The 23,814-nt window shown below is 66.3% G+C and overlaps 3 protein-coding genes across 3 annotated transcripts; 2 read left to right on the forward strand and 1 right to left on the reverse strand.

Moving 5' to 3' along the window:
• Nucleotides 1-10: 10 nt before the first annotated feature.
• Nucleotides 11-1,910, forward strand: LOC134156369 (dentin sialophosphoprotein-like; the record flags this gene model as incomplete). Its single annotated transcript, XM_062604338.1, has 2 exons — nucleotides 11-1,577; nucleotides 1,822-1,910. Coding segments are annotated over 2 exons (1,656 nt in total), but the record flags the coding sequence as incomplete, so codon positions are not given.
• Nucleotides 1,911-2,936: 1,026 nt separating this feature from the next.
• LOC134156368 (drebrin-like) lies at nucleotides 2,937-10,766 on the forward strand. Its single transcript, XM_062604337.1, has 14 exons — nucleotides 2,937-3,080; nucleotides 4,736-4,788; nucleotides 4,876-4,988; nucleotides 5,099-5,173; nucleotides 5,897-6,034; nucleotides 6,345-6,422; nucleotides 6,513-6,664; nucleotides 7,363-7,417; nucleotides 7,498-7,572; nucleotides 8,102-8,216; nucleotides 9,051-9,926; nucleotides 10,032-10,132; nucleotides 10,423-10,468; nucleotides 10,545-10,766. Exons 1-14 carry the CDS (start codon nucleotides 2,995-2,997, stop codon nucleotides 10,631-10,633), a joined length of 2,052 nt encoding a protein of 683 aa, XP_062460321.1. The 5' UTR covers nucleotides 2,937-2,994; the 3' UTR covers nucleotides 10,634-10,766.
• A 265-nt stretch (nucleotides 10,767-11,031) lies between these two features.
• LOC134156367 (rhotekin-like) lies at nucleotides 11,032-23,591 on the reverse strand. Its single transcript, XM_062604336.1, has 12 exons — nucleotides 23,210-23,591; nucleotides 20,050-20,237; nucleotides 18,962-19,023; nucleotides 18,671-18,724; nucleotides 18,484-18,601; nucleotides 15,881-16,072; nucleotides 15,672-15,766; nucleotides 14,472-14,578; nucleotides 13,591-13,704; nucleotides 12,993-13,158; nucleotides 11,868-11,972; nucleotides 11,032-11,313 (listed from the first exon to the last, which is right to left on the reverse strand). The coding sequence occupies exons 1-12, from the start codon at nucleotides 23,354-23,356 to the stop codon at nucleotides 11,120-11,122; spliced, it is 1,542 nt and encodes a 513-aa protein (XP_062460320.1). The 5' UTR covers nucleotides 23,357-23,591; the 3' UTR covers nucleotides 11,032-11,119.
• Between the last annotated feature and the right edge of the window lie 223 nt (nucleotides 23,592-23,814).

Genomic DNA, 23,814 nt, shown 5'->3' on the forward strand with positions numbered 1-23,814 from the left:
CAGTGACACCAGTGGCACCAGTGACACCAGTGACAACAGTGACACCAGTGACAACAGTGACAACAGTGACAGCAGTGACACCAGTGACACCAGTGACAACAGTGACAACAGTGACAGCAGTGACACCAGTGACAGCAGTGACACCACTGACACCAGTGACAACAGTGACAACAGTGACAACAGTGACAGCAGTGACACCAGTGACACCAGTGACACCAGTGACAACAGTGACACCAGTGACAACAGTGACACCAGTGGCACCAGTGACACCAGTGACAACAGTGACACCAGTGACACCAGTGACAACAGTGACACCAGTGACAACAGTGACAGCAGTGACACCAGTGACAACAGTGACACCAGTGACACCAGTGACACCAGTGACAACAGTGACAACAGTGACAGCAGTGACAGCAGTGACACCAGTGACAACAGTGACACCAGTGACAACAGTGACAGCAGTGACACCAGTGACACCAGTGACAACAGTGACACCAGTGACAACAGTGACAACAGTGACAGCAGTGACAACAGTGGCACCAGTGGCACCAGTGACACCAGTGACACCAGGGACACCAGGGACAACAGTGACACCAGTGGCACCAGTGACAGCAGGGACACCAGTGACACCAGTGACACCAGTGACACCAGTGACACCAGTGACACCAGTGACACCAGGGACACCAGTGACAACAGTGACACCAGTGGCACCAGTGGCACCAGTGACACCAGTGACACCAGTGACACCAGGGACACCAGTGACACCAGTGACACCAGTGACACCAGTGACACCAGTGACACCAGTGGCACCAGTGACAGCAGTGACACCAGTGACAGCAGTGACACCAGTGACACCAGTGACACCAGTGACACCAGTGGCACCAGGGACAACAGTGACAACAGTGACAGCAGGGACACCAGTGACACCAGTGGCACCAGTGGCACCAGTGACAACAGTGACACCAGTGGCACCAGGGACACCAGTGACAACAGTGACAACAGTGACAACAGTGACAACAGTGACACCAGTGACACCAGTGACAGCACCGAGACCAGTGACACCAGTGACACCAGTGACACCAGTGACACCAGCAACAGCAGCGACAGCAGCGACACCAGTGGCACCAGTGGCACCAGCGACAGCAGGGACAGCAGGGACACTAAGGACACCAGCAGCACTAGCAGCAGCAGTGAGACCAGCAAAACCAGTGAGACCAGTGACAGCAGTGACACCTGTGACAGCAGCAACACCAACGACACCAGTGACACCAGTGGCATCAGGGACAGCAGTGACACCAGTGACACCAAGGACACCAGCAGCACTAGCAGCAGCAGTGAGACCAGCAAAACCAGTGAGACCAGCGAGACCAGCGACACCAGTAACAGCAGCGACACCAGTGGCACCAGGGACAGCAGGGACACCAGCAACACCAGTAACACCAGCGACACCAGGGACAGCAGTGACAGCATTGGCATCAGTGACACCAGTGACACCAAGGACACCAGCAGCGCTAGCAGCAGCAGTGAGACCAGCAAAACCAGTGAGACCAGCGACACCAGTGACAGCAGCGACACCAGTGACACCAACGACACCAGTGACACCAGTGATACCAGTGACAGCAGGAACAGCAGCGACACCAGTGACACCAGTGATAGCAGTGATAGCAGGGACACACCAGGGGCACCAGTAACACCAGTGGCACCAGTGACACCAGTGACACTAGCAGCACCAGTGAGACAAGCAAAACCAGTGAGACCAGTGAGACCAGTGTCTCAAGACCAGTGACGTCAGTCAGACCAGTAGCTGTTCACCCCCTGCAGACCAGACTGGTATGAATCACCAGTACCAGTACGCACATGTGGAAACAGTCACATCAGAGCACTCCGGGGTGTACCAGTCACACCAGTAACAGCACCAGCCTCCAGCACTGACCCGTGTCCCAGCATGTGCACCAGTAACACCAGTGAGACCAGTGAGACCGGTAGTACCAGCATCGCTAGCGACACCAGTGAAACCAAGAGCCCAGGGAGGTGGCAGCGTGGGCACAGGCCCTGGGCAGGGGGATCACAGTGGCCACAATGGGCTGGTGGCCACAATGGGCTGGCGGCTGCAGCAGATGTGTCCCTCTGCGGGGGGCCATGGGAGCTGTGGCTGTACTGGGGTGTCCCCGTCCCGTCCCCCTCTCTGTGGCCCCATTCCAGTAGCGGATGTTTTCCATCCCTCAGGAATTGGGGTTTGGCGCCGTTGTGACCAAATAAGGGAATGGCCGAGCACGGTCCTGCGGGAGCTGGAGCCTGACCGGGATGGGATGGGAATGGAATGGGGATGGGGATAGGATGGGAATGGGATGGGACAGAGATATGAATGTGAATGGGGATAGGGTGGGGATAGAATGGGATGCAATGGAGATGGGATGGGATAGGATAGGATAGGATGGAAATGGGATGGGGATGGGATAGGTTAGGAAGGGATGGGGATGGGATAGGTTAGGATGGGATGGAGATGGGATAGAATAGGGTAGGATGGGGATGGGATGTGACCTCCCTGCAGTCAGTCTGAGCATCCCACACCCCGGGCCTACCCATGTGGCCACCCCAGGCTGGGCTCGCTCCCTGCCTGCAGCCCCACGTGCTGCTCTGGGGCCAGCACAGCACCCACATCCCGGGGTGGGACCCTGTGTCCAGCACCCTCGTCCCAGCACGGGTCCCTGCACCGCGCGCACATCCCAGCGCTGGATCCTGGCTCAACACCCGCATCCCAGCGTGGGATCCTGGGCTCTCATCCCAGCGCAGGACCCCGTGTCCAGCACCCACGGCCGGGTCTGGGACCCTGCACAGCGCCCTCGTCCCAGCGCGGGACCCTCACGCTGGTGCCGGCCCCCGCCCCGCGCCCGCCGCTCCCGGTGCCGCCCCCGCGCCCCGCCCGGTCCCTCCCGCGGGCGGCGGGGGCGGGTTCGGGCGGGAGCGGCGGCTCCGGGAGCGGCGGGACGCGGGATGGCGGCCCCGGGGCTGGAGCGGCACCGGCTGGCGCTGCTGGCGGCACGGGAGGACGTGGGGAACCCCCGCGCCGGCACCGACTGGTGAGCGCCGGCACCGGGCCGGGAGCGGGCACCGGGAATGGGCGCGGGGCAGCGGAGGCGGACACGGAGCATTGGGAATGGGCACCGGGAGAGCGGAACGGGCACCGGAAACCGGGAATGGGAGCGGGCACCGGGGGCGGGCACTGGGATCGGACAACGGCAGCGGGAGCGGGCACCGGCACCCGGCGTGGGCACCAGGAGCAGGCACCGGGAGCAGTCACCGGGACGGGCGGCGGATGGGGACGTCCCGAGGCACAACGAGCGCCGGCACCGGGCCGGGGTCCGGCTCGCACCAGGGTCCCGGCGGGGCCACGGGGCCGGGGCTGAGCTTCCCCAGTTCACGCCACGCTGGGAACCCGCGCCCGGTCCCGCCCTGTTCCGCCCGGTCCCGCCGCCGCCGCCGCCCGGGGCACGGCCCGGCACGGGGGGGGGGCCAGGGCTGGTCCGTCCGTCCCGTCCCCCCCCCGCACCCGGTGTCCCCCCCGACAGCACCGCGCGGCGGGCGCCGGGACCGGGTGAACCGGCAGCGCCGGAGCTCCCGCCGAGGGGACGCGTGCGGCCGGCGGGGCCCGCCATGGCCTGACGTGTCCCGGCGTGTTCGGCCCGGTCCTGCCCGCCCTGCCCTGCCGTGTTCAGCCCTGCCGTGCCTTGCCCCGTGCCGTTGTGTGCCCTGCTCTGCCGTGCCGGGGCACATCCTCATGTGCCGTGCCGTGTCCTGCCCTGCCGTGTCCTGCCCTGCACCGTCATTCTATGTCCTGCCCTGCCCTTTCATGCCGTGCCACGCCGTGCCATGTTCCACTCTGCCACGCCATGCCCTGCCGTGTCCCATGCCCTGCTGTGTCCCATGCCCTGCTGTGTCCCCTGCCATTCCATGTCCCTGCCCTGCCGTGTCCCATGTCATTCCATGTTCATGCCCTGCCGTGTCCCATGTCATTCCATGTTCATGCCCTGCCGTGTCCCCTGTCATTCCATGTCCGTGCCCTGCCGTGTCCCATGTCATTCCATGTCCCCACCCTGCTGTGTCCCATGTCCATGCCCTGCCGTGTCCCCTGTCATTCCATGTCCATGCCCTGCCATGTCCCATGCCCTGCCGTGTCCCATGTCATTCCATGACCATGCCCTGCCATGTCCCATGCCCTGCCGTGTCCCATGTCATTCCATGTCCATGCCCTGCCGTGTCCCATGTCATTCCATGTCTGTGCCCTGCTGTGTCCCATGTCCATGCCCTGCCGTGTCCCCTGTCATTCCATGTCCATGCCCTGCCATGTCCCATGCCCTGCCATGCCCCCTGTCATTCCATGTCCCACCATGCCCCGTGCCGTTCCATGCCTTGCCGTGCCGCACACACGCTGCCGGTGCCGTGTCCCACCGCGGGCCACCCCATGCCCGTGTAAGGGGGCCATGAGGAGACGAAGCAGGGGCAGGACGATGCCCCCAGCACGGCCCGGGGGCTCCGTGGGGGTCGAGCCGCTGCTTCCCGCGGCCCCATTGTCCCGGGGCGGATGCTGCCGGCGGCACTTCCATGAATTCAGCCTGGCAGAGGCACGGGGGGGGGGGGGCCCTGGAGGACACGGCGGGGGGGAACAAGGGGGCGACACGGGACTGGCCTGGACCCGTCCCCAGGGTGCCCCCCCCGACCCTCTCCAACCCCCCAGGGCCGTCTTTGGCTACGAGAAGCACCATGACCTGAAGCTGCTGGACTCCGGAGGTAACGGGGAGCCCCGGGGTGCAGGGAGGTGCGGGGGGGCCCCCTCCGTGCCCCCCCCCCCCCGTCCCTGACCCCCTCCCGCCGCAGCCGGGGGTCCGGATGAACTGGCCGGGAGGTTCTCGGCCGGCAGCATCATGTACGGGCTGTGCCGCGTCCCGGAGCCCGGTACCGGCGCCCCCCGCGTCGTGCTCATCAGCTGGGTGAGTGCGGGCCTGGGGGGGGCTCTGAGCGCCCCCCACCTCCGCTACCGGGCACCGGGGACGGGGACGTGGCCCCGGCGCCACCCTCAGCGCCCCGTCCCCGGTGCCAGGTCGGGGAGAAGGTGCCGGAAGCCCAACGGGAAGCGTGTGCCGGGCATCTGCCGGTCCTCAGGGGCTTCTTCCGGGTGAGCGGGGGGGGGGCCCGGCCCCCACGGCTGATCCTGACACCCCCCATAGGCCCTGAGCCCTCCCGTATGATCCTGACCCCCCCATGGATCCTGACAGCCCCCTCTCATGTGTCCTGACCCCCACCACATGATCCTGATCCCCCCCCATGGATCCTGATCCCCCCCATTGATCCTGAGAGCCCCCTCTCATGTGTCCTGACCCCCACCACATGATCCTGATCCCCCCCTCCATGGATCCTGACAGCCCCCTCTCATGTGTCCTGACCCCCACCACATGGTCCTGATCCCCCCCCATGGATCCTGATCCCCCCCATGGGTCCCGAACACCACCCCCCGTCCCAGATCCTGCCCCTCCTCTCCCCGTGGATCCTGACCCTGCCATGGATTCTGACAGCCCCATATGGATCCTGCCCCCCACCACAGGTCCTGAGCCCCCCTGTGGATCCTGGCATCCCCCCATGGATCCTGACATCCCCCTCCCATGGGTCCTGACCTCCCCCATGGATGGATCCTGCCCCCATGTCCCAGCCCCCGAGCCCCTCCTGGGTGCTGGGTCTGCATCCGGCCCCGCATCTGGATCCGGCCCCACATCTGGATCCGGCCCCACATCTGGAGCACTCCAGGGAATGGCGCCAGAACCCGGGGGGGGGGGGGGGGGGAAGGGGGGCGGGGGGGGCCGCGGGTGCTCACGGGGGTGACTCGGTCCCGTCCCGGTGCCAGGAGGCCAGCGCGGTGCTGAGCGCCCGCCGCCCCGAGGAGGTGACGCGGGAGGGGCTGAGCCGGGCGCTGGCACAAGTGGAGCCCCCCGGGGCCCCCGTCACCAGGAGGGTGCCCCCCCCCGACACCCAGGAGCTGGTGGTGAGGGGGGACCCTGGGGAGGATGGGGAGGGAGGGGGGCTGTGCCCATAGGGTGCCATTTGGGAGCAATTCCGGGGGGGGTCCACAATGGAAGGGCCCTGGGTTGGGGGTCCTGGCGGTTGAGGCCCTGGTGGGGCTCATGGGGGGGTGCCTGGGTGAGGGGTCCCTTGGGGGTGTCCCCGGGTTGGGGTCCTTCGGGGGGGGGGTCCTGTGTGCGGGTCCTGAGGGTGCTGTGCCCATGGGGTGCCATTGGGGTGCCCCTGGGTTTGTGGGCCTGGGGGGTCCCTGAGCCCCGTCCCGGTCCCCGCAGGGCACCAACTACCGCAAAACCAACCCCGCGCTGGAGCTGCGCCGGACGCAGCGGGATTCCTTCTGGGCACAGGCGGAGGTGAGGGGGGGGCACGGGAGGGGGGATCCCAGCACCCCCCGGCATCCCCGGACCGGGGGTCCCGGCTCTGACGCGGGGGTCCCGGCGCAGCGGGAGGAGCAGCAGCGCCGGGACGAGGAGCGGCGCCGGGCGCTGGAGGAGCAGCAGCGCTGGGAGCGGCTCCGGCGGCTCCAGGAGCGCCGGGAAGCGGCGGAGCGGGAGCGGCGCTGCCAGGACAAGGAACGGGAGATCCAGGAGCAGCGGTGAGGGGCGGGGGGGGGTCCCATGGCGGCACCCGCAGCTCCCAGCGCCCCAGAACTGCCCCGGCCCCGCGTGCCCCCTCCCGTGTGGGTCTGTGATGTGCTCATGTCCCCGAGCCCCCCATGTACCCACAGCCCCCACAGCCCCTCATGTCCCCATGTACCCACATCCCCCACAGCCCCTCATGCCCCCCGTGTCCTCATGTCCCCATGTACCCACATCCCCCATGTCCCTCATGTCCCCATGTACCCACATCCCCCACAGCCCCTCATGCCCCCCGTGTCCTCATGTCCCCATGTACCCATATCCCCCACAGCCCCTCATGTCCCCATGTACCCACATCCCCCATAGCCCCTCATGGCCCCCGTGTCCTCATGTCCCCATGTACCCATATCCCCCACAGCCCCTCATGCCCCCCGTGTCCTCATGTCCCCATGTACCCACATCCCCCATGTCCCTCATGTCCCCATGTCCCCAAACTCCCCATATCCCCCCATGCCCCATGCTCCCCGTGCCTTCCCATGTCCCCCCATGTCCATGTGCCCACCATATCTCCATGCCCTTACGGCCCCAGTGCCTCACAATATCACCGTGTCCCCCATATTCCTGTATCCCACATCCCCCCCTATCCCCATGCCCCCTCCACGTCCCCCTTAACCCCCATGTCCCCATATCCGTCCTGTCCCCCCTGTCCCGGCAGGAAGGCGCAGGCTCTGCTGGAGGCAGAAGAGCGGAGGAAGGAGAAGGAGCGATGGGTGAGTGGGGTGCCCTGCTTGGGGGGGCCATAGCGGTGTCCATGGGGGTCCATGAGTCCCATCCCTGCTCCGTCCCACAGGAGCAGCAGCAGCGGGAGCACGAGGAGGCCATGCGGGACCGCGGCCGGAGCAGCGAGTCCATTGGGAAGGCAGCCGTGAGTCCTGCCCCATGGAACCCCCCCATGGTCCCCCTCCATGGATCCCCTCCACGGACCCCCATATGGCCCCCCCCATGGACCCCCTATGGACCCCCCCATGGCCTCCCCCATGGACCCCCCATGGACGCCCCCATTGATCCCCCCATGTTCCTCCCCATTGACACCCCCATGGACCCCCCATGGACCTCCCCATGGACCCCCCCATTGATCCCCCCATGGAACCCCCATGGACCCCCCCATGGACCCCCCCATTGATCCCCCCATGTTCCTCCCCATTGACACCCCCCCCATTGACCCCCATGGATCCCCCCATTGACCCCCCCATTGATCCCCCCATGGACCCCCCCATGGACCCCCCCATTGATCCCCCCATGTTCCTCCCCATGGACCCCCCCATGGACCCCCCCATGGAACCCCCATGGACGCCCCCATGGCCACCCCTATACACCCCACTCATGGTCCCCCCCCATAGACCCGCCCTATCCCCCCCCATGCCCCCCGCCGGTCCCAGCCGCGGTGCCCGCAGGAAGCCGCGGTCCTGGTGTCGCAGCGCCCGCAGAACCCGAGGGATTTCTTCCGGCAACGGGAGCGCTCGGGATCCACAGCGGGGGCCCCGGACCCCGCCGGCCCCCCCCGGCCCGGTGAGTGCGCGGTGCCCGGTGCCGGTGCCTGCAGGGGCTGTGCCCGGTGCCGGTGTTTGTGGGGTCCGTACCTGGTGCTGGTGTCTGGGGCTCTGTACCCGGTGCCGGTGCTCTAACGCCGGGGGGGGGTGTGTGTGTGTGTGTCTGTACCGGTACCGGGGGATCTGTATCAGTACCGGGGGATCTGTACCGGTACCGGGGGGGATCTGTACCGGTACCGGGGGGTCTGTACCGGTACCGGGGGATCCGTACCGGTACCGGGGGGGATCTGTACCGGTACCGGGGGGTCTGTACCGGTACCGGGGGATCTGTACCGGTACCGGGGGGGATCTGTACCGGTACCGGGGGGTCTGTACCGGTACCGGGGGATCCGTACCGGTACCGGGGGGGATCTGTACCGGTACCGGGGGGTCTGTACCGGTACCGGGGGATCTGTACCGGTACCGGGAGGGGTCTGTACCGGTACCGGGGGGGATCTGTACCAGTACCGGGGGGGGTCTGTACCGGTACCGGGGGGGATCTGTACCAGTACCGGGGGGTCTGTACCGGTACCGGGGGAGATCTGTACCAGTACCGGGGGGGGTCTGTACCGGTACCGGGGGGGATCTGTACCAGTACCGGGGGGTCTGTACCGGTACCGGGGGAGATCTGTACCGGTACCCGGGGGTCTGTACCAGTGCCGGGGGGGATCTGTACCGGTACCGGAAGGGGTCTGTACCGGTACCGGGGGATCTGTACCAGTACTGGGGGGTCTGTACCGGTACCAGGGGGATCTGTACCGGTACCGGGGGGGGTCTGTACCGGTACCGGTGCCGTTGCTCTGCCCCGCTCCAGGCGCCCGCCGCCCGTTCCTGCGGTACCAGCGCAGCCTGACCGAAACCGCCTTCATCTTCCGCCGCCCGGAGCCCGCAGCGCCCCAGCCCCGGGAGCCCGGAGGGAGGCCCCAAGCCCCCCCCGCCCCCGCGGGCACCGGGAGCCCCCCAGGGACCCCCAGAAACCCCGCGGGGAGCCCCCCAAGTGCCACCCTTGGGACCCCCACCATGGGGACAGGGACCCCCCCAGGTGCCACCCCGGGGACCCCCCCAAGTCCCATGGGGACAGGGATCCCCCAAAGTGTCACCCCGGGGACCCCCGTAAGCCCTATAGGGACAGGGACCCCCCCAAGTGCCTCCTTGGGCCCCCCCCCCAGCCCAGCCAGGGCAGGGTCCCCCCATGCCACCAGCCCCATGGGGACAGGGACCCCCCCAGCTGCCACCTCTGGAACCCCTACAGTGGGGACAGGGACCCCACCAACTGCCACCACTGGGACCCCCCCCAGCCCTATAGGGACAAGGACCCCCCCAAGTACCACACTGGGGACCCCAATCAGCCCTATAGGAACAGGGACCCCCCCAAGTGCCGCCTCTGGGACTCCCCCAAGTGCCGCACTGGGGACCCTCACCAGCCCCATAGAGGGGGGGAACCCTCCAAGTCCCACCATGGGGAATCCTCCCAGCCCCATAGGGGCAGCCGCAGGGTCCCCGCCGCTTCCCAGCCCCCCACCGGCTGAGAGCCCCCCCCCGGATCCCTGCCCCCTCCCCAGCCCCCCAGCGTGGGGGTCTCCGGAGCGGCTGGAAGAGGGAGGTCTGAGCCCCAGGGGGGGGTACCCAGTGCCCGCCCTCCCCCGGTGCGGCCCCAGCCCCCCGCACCTGCCGCCGGGACCGCAGCCAGGTGGGTGCCAGGGACCCCCAAGTGTGGGGCTGAGGGGGGTCCCGGACCCCCGAGCCCTGCCCGGGCCGTGCGGCGCTGCAGGGCCCAGCCTGTCCCTCCCCATAGGGCCTGTGGGGCCGGAGCCGCCCCGGCGAGACTCGGGGCAAAACGGCATCGGGGGGGAGCTCTGGGCAGCCCCCTGGGAGCGGGACCCTCCCCCGCCGGAGGTACGGCCATGGGGGGTCACGGGAGGGTACGGGGGGTGATGTGGGGCAGGGACGATGTGGGGCAGGGGCGATGTGGGGCAGGGGTTGATGTGGGGCAGGGGCGATGTGGGGAAGGGGAGATGTGGGGCAGGGTTGATGTGGGGCTGGGTGGGTGTGATGGGGCTGAAGGGTGGTTTTCGGGGGGGATTCGGGACCGGGGTCTGGGCGGGCACGACATGGGGGTGGTTTTGGGGTGCAAGAGAGGGCTGGGGGGGGTCCTGGGGACCCCTCAGGGCCCCCCCATCTTGCAGGGGGATGAGCCCAGCGACAGCAGCATCCGGCCCAAGGACAAGCCAGGTACCCCCAAACCTCCTGTACCCCCCCGTTTCCCACCCCCCCCCTCTGCCCCCCATCAACCTCTCTGCCCCCCCAGGCTTTGCCCTGCTCCTGACCCACCCGCAGCTCTTGGGGGGCTCCAGCGCCCCCCCCACGGAAGAGGAGCTCTCCCCGCACGCTGTGTAAGGGGGGGCCCAGCACCCCCATTAAGGGGGCCCCCCCCAGCACCTTCCATGCACACCGAGCCCCCCCCCGCACCCCTTCAAGCAGCTTCAGGATGGAGCCGGCGCCCCCCCCCCCCCCCATTGCTGCCAATGGGGCCCGAGCCCCCAGGCCAGCCCCACCGCTGTTAAATACAGTTTAATGCTTCGCGAGGAGGAGTCAGAATTGGGGTCCGGGGGGGGGAGCCCCAAGGGTTGGGGGGGGGCAGAGCTGTACCGTGTACACCGGGGGGGCAGCACCCACCATGGGGGGAACCCAGCACCCACCCTGCAATGGGGGGGAGCACCCACAGCACCCACCCCGGGGGACCCCGCCCCCCCCTCCCCCCGCAGTTTGGGGCCCCCCAACTTTAGAGCCCCTCCCCCCCCGCCTGGGGGGCTCCGATTCCAGTTTCTCCCCCTCCCCCCCCCGCTGTGGGGCTCCCGCCCGGCTCTGGGGGTGCCGGGGGGCTCACACCCGGCTCTGGGGGGGGCTGAGCCGCGCGTCCAGCGAGAGGCTGCGGGGCCGGGGCCGGGGGGGGGGGCCGGGGCTGCCCCCGCGCTGGGGCTGGGGGGAGCTCGGGGGGGGGCACTCGAAGAGCGAGAGCCAAGGGGGGGTCCCGGGCTCCAGCATCGCCGCCACCGCGTCCTCCGATGGGTCCAGGGCTGCGGGAAGGCACCGGTCACAGCGCAGCACCGGGGGGTCGTGGGGCGGCCCCATAGGTGGGGGCACGGGACGTGCCCCATAGCCGGGCCGTGCCCTGGGGTTGGGTGGCTGGGACCTGCCCCATAGCCGGGCCGTGCCCTGGAGCCACACTCCCGTGGCTGGGACAGCCAGGATGGGACGTGGCCCCTGGTGTGTGGGGCCGGGCTGTACCCCACGGCCGGACCCCCCTGGGGTGCTGTGGTGTCACCCCACAGCCCCTGCCCGTCAGCTGTAATGGGAGGGCAGTGCCCGGATCCCCCCCCCCCGGCCTTATCCAGCAACAGTGGAGGGGGGCACCAAGAGCTGAGGGCATGGGGAGATGATGTGGGGCACGGGGGGATGCAGGAGGTGGGCAGAGGGATGCACAAGCTGTGGGGCAGGGCACGGGGCAGGTTATGGGGCAAGTTATGGGGCAGGTTATGGAGCAGGGCATGGGGCAGGGCATGGGGCAAGTTATGGGGCAGGTTATGGGGCAGGCTCTGGGGCAGTTTACGGGGCACTGCCCTGCACTCACCCAGCTCATGGTAGAGGGAGCCCTGGCGCGGCAGCACCACAGGTGCCCGGCGTGGCTGAGGCATCTCGATGCGCATCAGCTCCTCACAGCACTGCTGCCAGCAGCCTGCGCAACAGAGCCCCATGGGGCATGGGCCAGGTCACACCATGGGGTGTCACTGGGGTGGGATCACGTTGGGACGGGGGTCTCAATGGGATGGGGTCTCAATGGGATGGGGTCTCAATGGGATGGGGTCTTAATGGGATGGGGTCTCAATGGGATGGGGTCTCAATGGGATGGGACCTCAATGGGATGGGACCTCAATGGGATGGGGGTCTCAATGGGATGGGATCTCAATGGGATGGGGTCACAATGGGATGGGACCTCAATGGGATGGGGTCTCAATGGGATGGGGATATCTCTCGTATGGGGGTCTCAATGGGATGGGGTCTCAATGGGATGGGGTCTCAATGGGATGGGACCTCAATGGGATGGGACCTCAATGGGATGGGGTCTCAATGGGATGGGACCTCAATGGGATGGGGTCTCAATGGGAAGGGGTCTCAATGGGATGGGACCTCAATGGGATGGGACCTCAATGGGATGGGACCTCAATGGGATGGGGATATCTCTGGTATGGGGGTCTCAATGGGATGGGGTCTCAATGGGAAGGGGTCTCAATGGGATGGGGTCTCAATGGGATGGGGGTCTCAATGGGATGGGACCTCAATGGGATGGGGTCTCAATGGGATGGGGATATCTCTGGTATGGGGGTCTCAATGGGATGGGGTCTCAATGGGATGGGGTCACAATGGGATGGGACCTCAATGGGATGGGACCTCAATGGGATGGGGTCTCAACGGGATGGGACCTCAATGGGATGGGGTCACAATGGGATGGGGTCTCAACGGGATGGGACCTCAATGGGATGGGGTCTCAACGGGATGGGACCTCAATGGGATGGGGTCACAATGGGATGGGACCTCAATGGGATGGGGATATCTCTGGGATGAGGATCCTGTGTGTTGAGGTCAAGGCATGGCCAGGGCCGTGCCGGGATGGGGCTCTGCTGGCGCAGGGCTCCCAATGGGGAGCAGTGGGGTCCCGCTGGGACGGGCCCCGCTCTGCCCGGGCCCCCGCGCTCACTGATGTCATAGAAGTGCTGGCTGAAGGCCTCCATCCAGCGCTGCGCCTCGGCCGCGCTCTCGGCCACCAGCGTGTGGGTCACGTCCTCCCCCCCAAGCCGGTTGGTGACGGCCAAGGCCAGGGGCAGCCCCTGAGCCCCCCGCTCCAGCGCCCGCACCCGCGTCTCCTGCGGCACCGCCTCAGAACAGGGACACCGGGACCAAAGGGGCGCCAGGGACCCCCGGAGGGGCACCCAGGGACCCCCAAAAGAGCCCAGGGACCCCCGGAGGGGAACCCAGGGACCCCCAGAGACCTCCACGGAAGCCCAAGACCCCAAAGGACGCTTAAGAAACCCCAAACACCCAAAGGAAACTCAAGGAACCCCGGGGACCCCCGAGTCCTCCAAGGAACCTTCATATCTCCTAAAGCTCCCAAGGAAACCCAAAGGACGCCAAGGAACCTCAGGGACCCCCAGAGACCCCCAAGGACCCCGAGACCCCAAAGGACCCCCAATAAACCCCGAACGCCCAAAGCAATCCCAAGGAACCCCAGGGACCCTCCATCCCCCTCAATGACCCCCAAGCACCCCAAAAACCCCCCAGCCCCCCCCGGCCCGCACCTTGTTGACGGCGATGATGAGCTCGGGCTCGGCGCCGCGCTGGGGCTGCCCCGGGTGCTGGTGGCAGCGCAGCTCCGTGCCCTGCAGGACGCAGAACAGGCGCCTCCCGCCCGGCTGCGCCGCGGCCCCCGCGCCCTCAGCACCGGGGGGCACCGGGGTCCTCCCAGCGCTGCTGCTCCCCACGGGGACCCCCGGGCTCCGTCCCCACCGCCCGGAGCCACCGGCACCAACCCAGCGTCCTCCTCCGTGTCCCCATCCCAAACCCATCCCCTTCCGGTCCCCATCCTCAATCTCACCCCTGTGCAGGTCCCCCCCGTCCCCATCCCATTCTTGTCCCTGACCCCATCCCACCCCCAACTCCCATCCCCATCCGTATCCCCGTGTCCCCATCCCACCCATCCCCATCCGTGTTCCCATCCCATCCCCATCCGTATCCCCGTGTCCCCATCCCACCCATCCCCATCCGTGTTCCCATCCCATCCCCATCTCATCCCTGTCCCCATCCCACCCGTCCCCATCCCCATCCCATCCACATCTCATCCCTGTCCCCATCCCACCCGTCCCCATCCCCATCCCATCCACATCTCACCCCTGTCCCCCTCCGTCCCCATCCCACCCGTCCCCATCCCCATCCGTGTTCCCACCCCATCCCCATCTCATCCCTGTCTCCGTCCCTGTCCCCATCCCCATCTCATCCCTGTCCCCATCCCAGTCCCCATCCCCATCCCATCCACATCTCACCCCTGTCCCCCTCCGTCCCCATCCCGCCCGTCCCCATCCCCATCCGTGTTCCCACCCCATCCCCATCTCATCCCCGTCCCCCCCCCCCGCCGCACCCCATCCCCACCCCGGTCCCTGTCCCCCCGCCGCTCCCCGCTCACCTCCAGCCGCAGGGTGCCGCTGCTCCCGGGCCGGGCCATGCACCGGGGCTGCGCCGTGAGGCGGCAGCAGACGCTGCCGTAGAGCGGGACCAGGCACGGGCTGTCCTCTGCGGGGCACGCGTTAGCGGGGAACGGGCACCGCGCACCGGCACCCACCGGCACCCAAGGGGAAGCCCTCCGGGACAACCGGACACGGGGACATCGGCACCCAGCGGGACGCGGACACTGGGAAACCGCCGGGACCCACCAGCACCCACCGACACCCTGCCCGCACCCACCCGGACCACCGGTGGCACCACGCTGTGCCCTGCCCTGTCATGCCCTGCCATGCTGTGCTGTGCCCTGCCGGGCTGTGCAGTGCTGTGCAGTGCTGTGCTGTGCTGTGCTGTGCAGTGCTGTGCAGTGCTGTGCCCTGCCGGGCTGTGCAGTGCTGTGCTGTGCTGTGCTGTGCTGTGCAGTGCTGTGCAGTGCTGTGCTGTGCTGTGCTGTGCAGTGCTGTGCAGTGCTGTGCCCTGCCGGGCTGTGCAGTGCTGTGCTGTGCTGTGCAGTGCTGCGCTGTGCCCTGCCATGCTGTGCTGTGCCCTGCCGGGCTGTGCAGTGCTGTGCAGTGCTGTGCTGTGCTGTGCTGTGCAGCGCTGTGCTGTGCTGTGCTGTGCCCTGCCGGGCTGTGCAGTGCTGCTCTGTGCTGTGCTGCGCCCTGCCAGGCTGTGCAGTGCTGCTCTGTGCTGTGCTGCGCCATGCTGGGCTGTTCTGTGCTGTGTTATGCAGTGCTGTGCTGTGCAGTGCTGTGCTATGCAGTGCAGTTCAACGCAGTGCAGTGCTGTGCAGTGCAATGCTGTGCAGTGTATGCAGTTCATTGCTGCAATGTGCAGTGCTATGCAGTGCTGTGCTGCTATGCAGTGCTTGTGCTGTGCAGTGCAGTTCAATGCTGTGCAGGGCAATGCTCTGCTGTGCATTGCAGTGCTAAGCAGTGTTATGTAGTGCAGTGCTATGCAGGGCTGTGCAGTGCTGTGCAGTGCTATGTAGTGCTATGCTATGTAGTGCAGTGCCATGCTGTGCAGTTCTATGTAGTGCAGTGCTTTGCAGTGCAGTGCTATGCTGTGCTGTGCTGTGCAGTGCAGTGCTATGCAGTGTAGTGCTGTGCAGTGCAGTGCTGTGCAGTGCTGCTCAGTGCTGCTCTGTCCCTCACCGCGCGCTCACCGTTGGAGGCGATGCTGAGGTCGTGGGTGCGGAACCCATCCTGCACCTCGGCCAGGGACAGCACCGCGTGAGCCAGGAGCTGGAACCGGGGACCCCTGCGGGGGAGCACAGGGGTCATGGGGGGGGGTCCGGGGGGGCCCACAGGGGGCACCCAGGGGCACCCAGGGGTAGGGGCGGTCCGGGGGGGTCTCCCGGGCTCAGGCACTCACGGGGCGCCGTGGGGCAGCAGCGGGGCCGCGCCCCCGTCGCCGTCGCCCCCCTCCAAGTGCCCGCGCAGGCGGCGCCCGGCCGAGCGGCCCAGGGAGGTGCTGAGCCGCGTGGCCAGGCTGCGGGGGGGGCACCCCCCCAGCGCCGCCCCGTACAGCTCCAAGCGCAGCTCGAAGTCAGGGCCCGCGTCCGGGCTGCGGCAACAGCGACACGGGGAGACGGTGAGCGCGGGGAGCCCATGGACACACCATGGACACACAGGGACACAGCATGGACACACAGGGACACACCATGAACACACCATGGACACAGCATGGACACACCATGGACACACCATGGACACACAGGGACACACCATGGACACACCATGGACACACAGGGACACACCATGGACACACCATGGACACACCATGGACACACAGGGAGCCCATGGACACACCATGGACACACCATGGACACACAGGGACACACCATGAACACACCATGGACACACCATGGACACACCATGGACACACCATGGACACACAGGGACACAGCATGGACACACCATGGACACACCATGGACACACCATGGACACACCATGGACACACCATGGACACACAGGGACACACCATGGACACACAGGGAGCCGGTGAGCACGGGGAGCCCATGGACACACCATGGACACACCATGGACACACCATGGACACAGCATGGACACACCATGGACACACCATGGACACACAGGGACACACCACGGACACACCATGGACACACCATGGACACACCATGGACACACAGGGACACACCATGGACACACCATGGACACACCATGGACACACCATGGACACACCATGGACACACAGGGACACACCATGGACACACCATGGACACACCATGGACACACCATGGACACACCATGGACACACCATGGACACACAGGGACACACCATGGACACACCATGGACACACCATGGACATCCCCATGGACACACAGGGACACACCATGGACACACCATGGACACACAGGGACCCCATGGACACACCATGGACACACCATGGACACACCATGGACACACCATGGACACACAGGGACACACCATGGACATCCCCATGGACACAGCATGGACACAGCATGGACACAGCATGGACACACAGGGACACAGCATGGACACACATGGACACAGCATGGACACAGCATGGACACAGCATGGACACAGCATGGACACACAGGGACACACCATGGACACAGCATGGACACACCATGGACACACCATGGACACACCATGGACACACAGGGACACACCATGGACACACCATGAACACACCATGGACATCCCCATTGACACAGCATGGACACAGCATGGACACAGCATGGACACAGCATGGACACAGCATGGACACACCATGGACACACCATGAACACACCATGGACACACAGGGACACACCATGAACACACCATGGACACACCATGGACACAGCATGGACACACCATGGACACACCATGGACACACCATGAACACACCATGGACACACAGGGACACACCATGAACACACCATGGACACACCATGGACACAGCATGGACACACCATGGACACACCATGGACACACCATGAACACACCATGGACACACCATGAACACACCATGGACACACCATGGACACACCATGGACACACAGGGACACAGCATGGACACACCAGGGACACAGCATGGACACAGCATGGACACACCATGGACACACCATGGACACACAGGGACACACCATGGACACACCATGGACACACAGGGAGCCCATGGACATCCCCATGGACACACCATGGACACACCATGGACACACAGGGAGCCGGTGAGCACGGGGAGCCCATGGACACACAGGAACCCATGGACACACCATGGACACACCATGGACATCCCCATGGACACACAGGGACCCCAGTGACCCCCAGGGACACACAAGGACCCCAGGGACACCCCAAGACCCCCAGGACATCCCCAGGGACATCCCCAGGGACCCCCATCATGCCCCACCAACCACGCAGGGACACCCAAGGTCACCCCCCAGCCACAGCATGGGGGGCACTGGGGGGGCAGGGAAGCCCCATGGGTAGGCAGGGGGGACTGGGCAGGGGAAAGGCAGCAGACCCCATGGGGGGGATTAAGGGAAGGGTCAGGGGAACCCCATGTTGGGAAAGGGAAGGGCAGGGGACCCCCAGGAGGGGACAGTGGATCCCATGGGGAGGAAAGGGACCCCTAAGGAGAAGACGGGGGGGCAGAGGACCCCTGGGGGGGGATATAAGGAGAGGGCAGGGGACTCACCAAAGGGTCAGACAGGGGGGACTGGGGACCCCCATGGGGGGAAAGGAGAGGGGAGGGGACCCCCAAGGGGAGGTGAGGGAGAACAGGGCACCCCTGGGGGAGATAAAGGGGGGAGCAGACCCCACATGGGTGGGCACGGGGGGCATAGAACCCCCCGGGGAGAGAAAAGGGGAGGGCAGGGGCCCCCTAAGGGGATGCAGGGTGTGTTGGGGACCCTCAGGGTGGGGCGGGGGGGACTGGGGACTCCTGGGGCGGATCGGGGGGGGGTCAATGGGTGTGGGGTCCCCCCCCGTGCCCCCCACTCACAAGAGGACGGCGCCCTCGAAGCAGATGTCGGTGAGGGTCCGGTCCACCAGCACCAGGGGGGTGTCCTGGATCTCGGCCCCCAGCTGCAGGAGGCAGAACACGGCGCAGCGGTGCAGCTCTGGGGGGGCACCGGGCTCAGCGGGGGCCGGGGGGGGGCCGCGCTGCTCCCCTGCCCCCCCCCACTCACCTCCCTTGTTCCCGAAGTATTCCGTGTCCTTCCACATCAGCGGGATGCGCAGGTCTGGGGGGGGGGGGGGGAATGGGGGTGCTGAGGGGGGCTCTGACCCCCAGAGCCCCCATGGCGGGGGGGGGGGGGGGTGCAAGAGACACCCGAGGTGGGATAAGAGGGGCAGGGGACCTCAAGGGACAGGCAGGGGACCCCAAAAGGATGCAGGGGGAGGAATGGGGACCCTCAGAAGGAGGGGGCAGGAGCCGAGTGCTCCGGTTTGGGGATGGGGGCCTGGGGGATCCCCCGTACCCGAGAGGCAGACGGTGCCACGGCACGGGACGCGCTCATCCGAGGGGCCGGCGGCTGAGGGGCTGTGGGGGGAGCAGGAGCTGGGATGGGGTGTTCCTATCCCGGTGTGTCCCCATCCCAGTGTCCCCCCTTCCCAGTGTCCCTCCCTATTCCCCCTGTCCTTGTCCTCTTCCTAGTGTCCCCATCCCAGTGCCCCCCCTATCCTGGTCCCCATATTCCTGTCCACTCTATCCTGGTGGGTGTGTGTCCATATCCCATTCCCCCTGCCCATATCCTGGTCCCCTCCATATCCCATTGCCCCCGCTATTCCTGTTCCCCCCATCCCAGTGTGTACCCCTCCATCCCAGTCCCCACATCTCAGTCTCTCTTATATCCCATTTTCCCCATTATTCCTGTCCCCTTCATCCCCCTGTGTGTTTCCCTATCCCATTTCCCCCTATATCTTGGTCCCCCCATCCTGGTCCCCATATCCCCGTCTCCCCCATCCTGGGAGCCATTCCCTGCCATATCTCTACCCCATCCCTCTGCCCCCATTCCCACTGTCCCCATCCCACTCCCACTGCCCCCATTCCCACTGTCCCCATCCCATCCCATTCCCATTCCCGCTGTCCCCATCCCATCCCGTTCCCACTCCCACTGCCCCCATTCGCATTGTCCCTATCCCATCCCATTCCCTCTGCCCCCATTCCCTCTGCCCCCGTTCCCGCTGTCCCCATCCCATTCCCTCTGCCCCCATTCCCGCTGTCCCCATCCCATTCCCACTCCCTCTGCCCCCATTCCCGCTGCCCCCTTTACGTTACCAGTGCGTCTGCCCGCATTCCCGCTGTCCCCATCCCATCCCTTCCCATTCCCGCTGTCCCCATCCCGTTCCCACTCCCTCTGCCCCCATTCCCGCTGTCCCCATCCCATCCCTTCCCATTCCCGCTGTCCCCATCCCATTCCCACTCCCTCTGCCCCCATTCCCGCTGTCCCCATCCCATCCCTTCCCATTCCCGCTGTCCCCATCCCGTTCCCACTCCCTCTGCCCCCATTCCCATTCCCGCTGCCCCCATCCCGTTCCCGTCCCGTCCCCATCCCGCGGGCCTCACGCGGGCCGCAGCTGCGCCTGTTTCCTGCGCTGGAGCTCGGCGCTGAGCGCCAGGACGCGGCTGGAGCTGAGCAGGAGGCTCTTGGCCGCTCCCAGCGCCTGCTCGGGCCGGCTGCAGGCGCCCAGGAGCCGCCGCGCCCCGTCCCGAAGCCGCAGCTCCCGCTCCAGGCGCCGCCGCGACTCCGCGTCCTGCGGGACAGAGCCAGGGAGAGAGGGAGAGAGCGGGGCGGAGACAGCGGCAGAGACCGGGATTGGGACCGGGAGAGACCCGGAATGGGACCGGGAGTGGGGCAGAGACAGCATCAGAGACCGGGAATGGGACCGGGAATGGGACCGGGAGAGACCCGGAATGGGACCGGGAGAGACCCGGAATGGGACAGGGACAGAGACAGGGATTGGGACCAGGAGAGACCGGGAATGGGACCGGGAGTGGGATAGAGACAGCGACAGAGACCGGGAGCGGGACCGGGAGTGGGGCGGAGACAGGGACAGAGACCGGGAATGGGACCGGGAGTGGGATAGAGACAGCGACAGAGACCGGGATCGGGACCGGGAGTGGGACAGAGAAAGGGACAGAGACCGGGATTGGGACCGGGAGTGGGGCGGAGACAGGGACAGAGACCGGGATCGGGACCGGGAGTGGGACAGAGACAGCGACAGAGACCGGGATCGGGACCGGGAGTGGGGCGGAGACAGGGACAGAGACCGGGAATGGGACCGGGAGAGACCCGGAATGGGACAGGGACAGAGACAGGGACTGGGACCGGGAGAGACCGGGAGTGGGATAGAGACAGCGACAGAGACCGGGATCGGGACCGGGAGTGGGGCGGAGACAGGGACAGAGACCGGGATCGGGACCGGGAGTGGGACAGAGACAGCGACAGAGACCGGGATCGGGACCGGGAGTGGGGCGGAGACAGGGACAGAGACCGGGAATGGGACCGGGAGAGACCCGGAATGGGACAGGGACAGAGACAGGGACTGGGACCGGGAGAGACCGGGAGTGGGATAGAGACAGCGACAGAGACCGCAATTGGGACCGGGAGTGGGGCGGAGACAGGGACAGAGACCGGGACTGGGGCAGAGACAGGGACAGAGACCGGGACTGGGACCGGGAATGGGATAGAGACAGCGACAGAGACCGGGACCTGGGACCGGGAGAGACCGGGAATGGGACCGGGAACGGGATAGAGACAGCGACAGAGACCGTGACTGGGACCGGGAGAGACCGGGAATGGGACCGGGAATGGGATAGAGACAGCGACAGAGACCGTAACTGGGACCGGGAGAGACCGGGAATGGGACCGGGAATGGGATAGAGACAGCGACAGAGACCGGGAGCGGCAGAGACCGGGAGAGAGACCGGGAGAGAGCGGGACGGGGACAGGGACAGAGACCGGGAATGGCAGAGAGATGGACAGACACCGGGAGAGAGACCGCGATAGAGCGGGACGGAGATAAGGACGGAGACCGGGAGCAGCAGAGACCGGGAGAGGGACCGGGATGGAGACAGGGACAGAGACCGGGAACGGCAGAGACCGGAACTGGGACGGGGAGAGACCGGGAATGGGATAGAGACAGCAGCAGAGACCGGGAGCGGCAGAGACCGGGATAGAGCGGGATGGAGACAGGGACAGAGACCGGGAACGGCAGAGACCGGGACAGAGACCGGGACAGAGACCAACAGAGGCCGGGAATGGCAGAGAGACGGACAGAGACCGGGAGAGAGACCGGGAATGGGATAGAGACGGGGATAGAGGCAGGGACCGCCCCGTCCCGCAGCCGCAGCTCCGGTTCCAGCCGCCGCCGCGACTCCCCATGCTGCGGGGTAGAGACCGGGATAGGGACAGAAACAGGTACAGGAGCGGGATAGAGATAGGGACAGAGACAGGGATGGGAGAGGGATAGAGACCGAGAGAGAAACAAGGATAGAGACCGGGAGAGAGACGGGTACCGCCGCACCTCCGCGTCCTGTGGGATAGGGATAGAGACAGGGATGGGACAGAGAGGGATAGAGACGGGGATAGGACAGGGACCACTGCGCATCCACGTCCTGCAGGACATCGGGACAGGGAGAGCGGGCACCGAGATGGGACAGGGCAGGGGACAAGGATGGCAGCGGAACTGGCACAGGACAGTGGAATGGGCACCGGGATGGGATACTGGGATGGATGGGGAACACTGGGATGGGGACACCGGGTGCCCCATGGATGGGCCACGCAGCCCACAGAGACACAATGGCTCCACTGATGTGCCACATGCCCCGCAGGGGAGTCACCTCCCCAGAGACACCACGTACCCCACGGGGGAACCATGCACCCCACGGCTGTGCTGCGAGCCCCACAGAGGCTTCCTGTGCCCCACAGAGGAACCACGTGCCCCACAGATACGGCGTGTACCCCACGAGGAAACCATGTGCCTCACAGATACCCACGTGCCCTACAGGCACATCACGCACCCCACGGGGGATCCGCACACCCCACAGACGCCCCACGGATGTGCCACGCACCCCACAAGAACTCCACAGAGGAGCCATGTGCCCCGCAGACACATCATGCGCCCCACGGCGGAACAACATGCCCCACGGATACACCGTGTACACCACAGATGTGTCCCGTGCCCCATAGATACACCCTGTGCCTCACACGGACCCCCACATATTTACCACGTGCCCCCAAACCCCCCAATTCCCCCCTCCCTTTATCCAGCCCCACAACTCACCACCAGCACCAGCCTGAGCCCCCCTTGTGCTGCCAGCACCCCCTTTGTGCCCCCTCCACCCCCTTGTCCTCCCTACACTCCCCTTGTCCTGTCTGCACCCCCTTTTGCTCCCCGCACCCCACTTTCTTCCTGCACCCCCCTTATGCCCCCTGCACCCCCCATAGAGTAACATCACCAATTGCTACCAATACCCCACCAACAGGAGTTTATGGGGGGGGTGGGTGTGTGTGAATCAGACCCCTCCCCACCCCATGGGATGTGCTATGGGGGGATGCTCCCCATAGACAGCGGGGGGAAGACCCATTCCATGGGACCCCCCAGGACCCCCCTGGACCCCCGGATCCCGGGTTTCCCGGGGTCCGGGGGTCCAGGGGGATCCTGGTGGGGTCCTGAAAGTGGGATGAGGGATAAAGGGGGGGGGATGATCCCGGAATTCCTACCTGGAGGCTCATGGCCATCTGCCGGATATAAAGCATGTTGAGGTCCTCCAGGATCTGCAGCTTCTCCCGCATCGGGAAGCGTGGCCCCCTCCCCTCTCCCTCCATCGGGATCCCCCCGTTTAGTCTGGGGGGGGCTGGATCCCACATTCACCCCCCAATTCCCAAGGGACGATCCAGTGCTTGTCGGGAATGGGATTTGGGGCAAACCTCCCCCCCACACACAAGGAGCTATAGGGAGGAAAAAGGCTCTTTTGTCACCTCTGGAATGGGGACAGGGCACCCCCCCCCCCCCCCCAAAGCCGCCTCCTCCCGGGAACAACCGGGAACAACCGGGAACAACCGGGCACTGTGCGGGAAAGGGCAGCGGGGGCGGGATGGGAATGGGGGGGATAAGGGGGGGGGTGGAGGGGGATAAAGGGGGACGACGATAAGGGGGGGGCTGGGAAGAGGGGACAAGGGGATGGGGGGGAGCAGGGTCAGGATGGGGACAGGAATGGGGGTGCAGGGGTAGGAGAAGGGATGCAGGGATGGAGCCCGGGGGAGAGGGGATTGGGTGCAGGGTTTGGGGTGGAGGGGACTGGATGGGTGCAGGGGTGGGATAAGGG

Source organism: Pezoporus occidentalis, unplaced genomic scaffold (genome assembly GCF_034315485.1).
Source record: "Pezoporus occidentalis ecotype Australia unplaced genomic scaffold, CSIRO_AGI_Poc_V1 ctg853, whole genome shotgun sequence".
In the NCBI taxonomy this organism is placed as follows: Eukaryota; Metazoa; Chordata; class Aves; order Psittaciformes; family Psittacidae; genus Pezoporus; species Pezoporus occidentalis.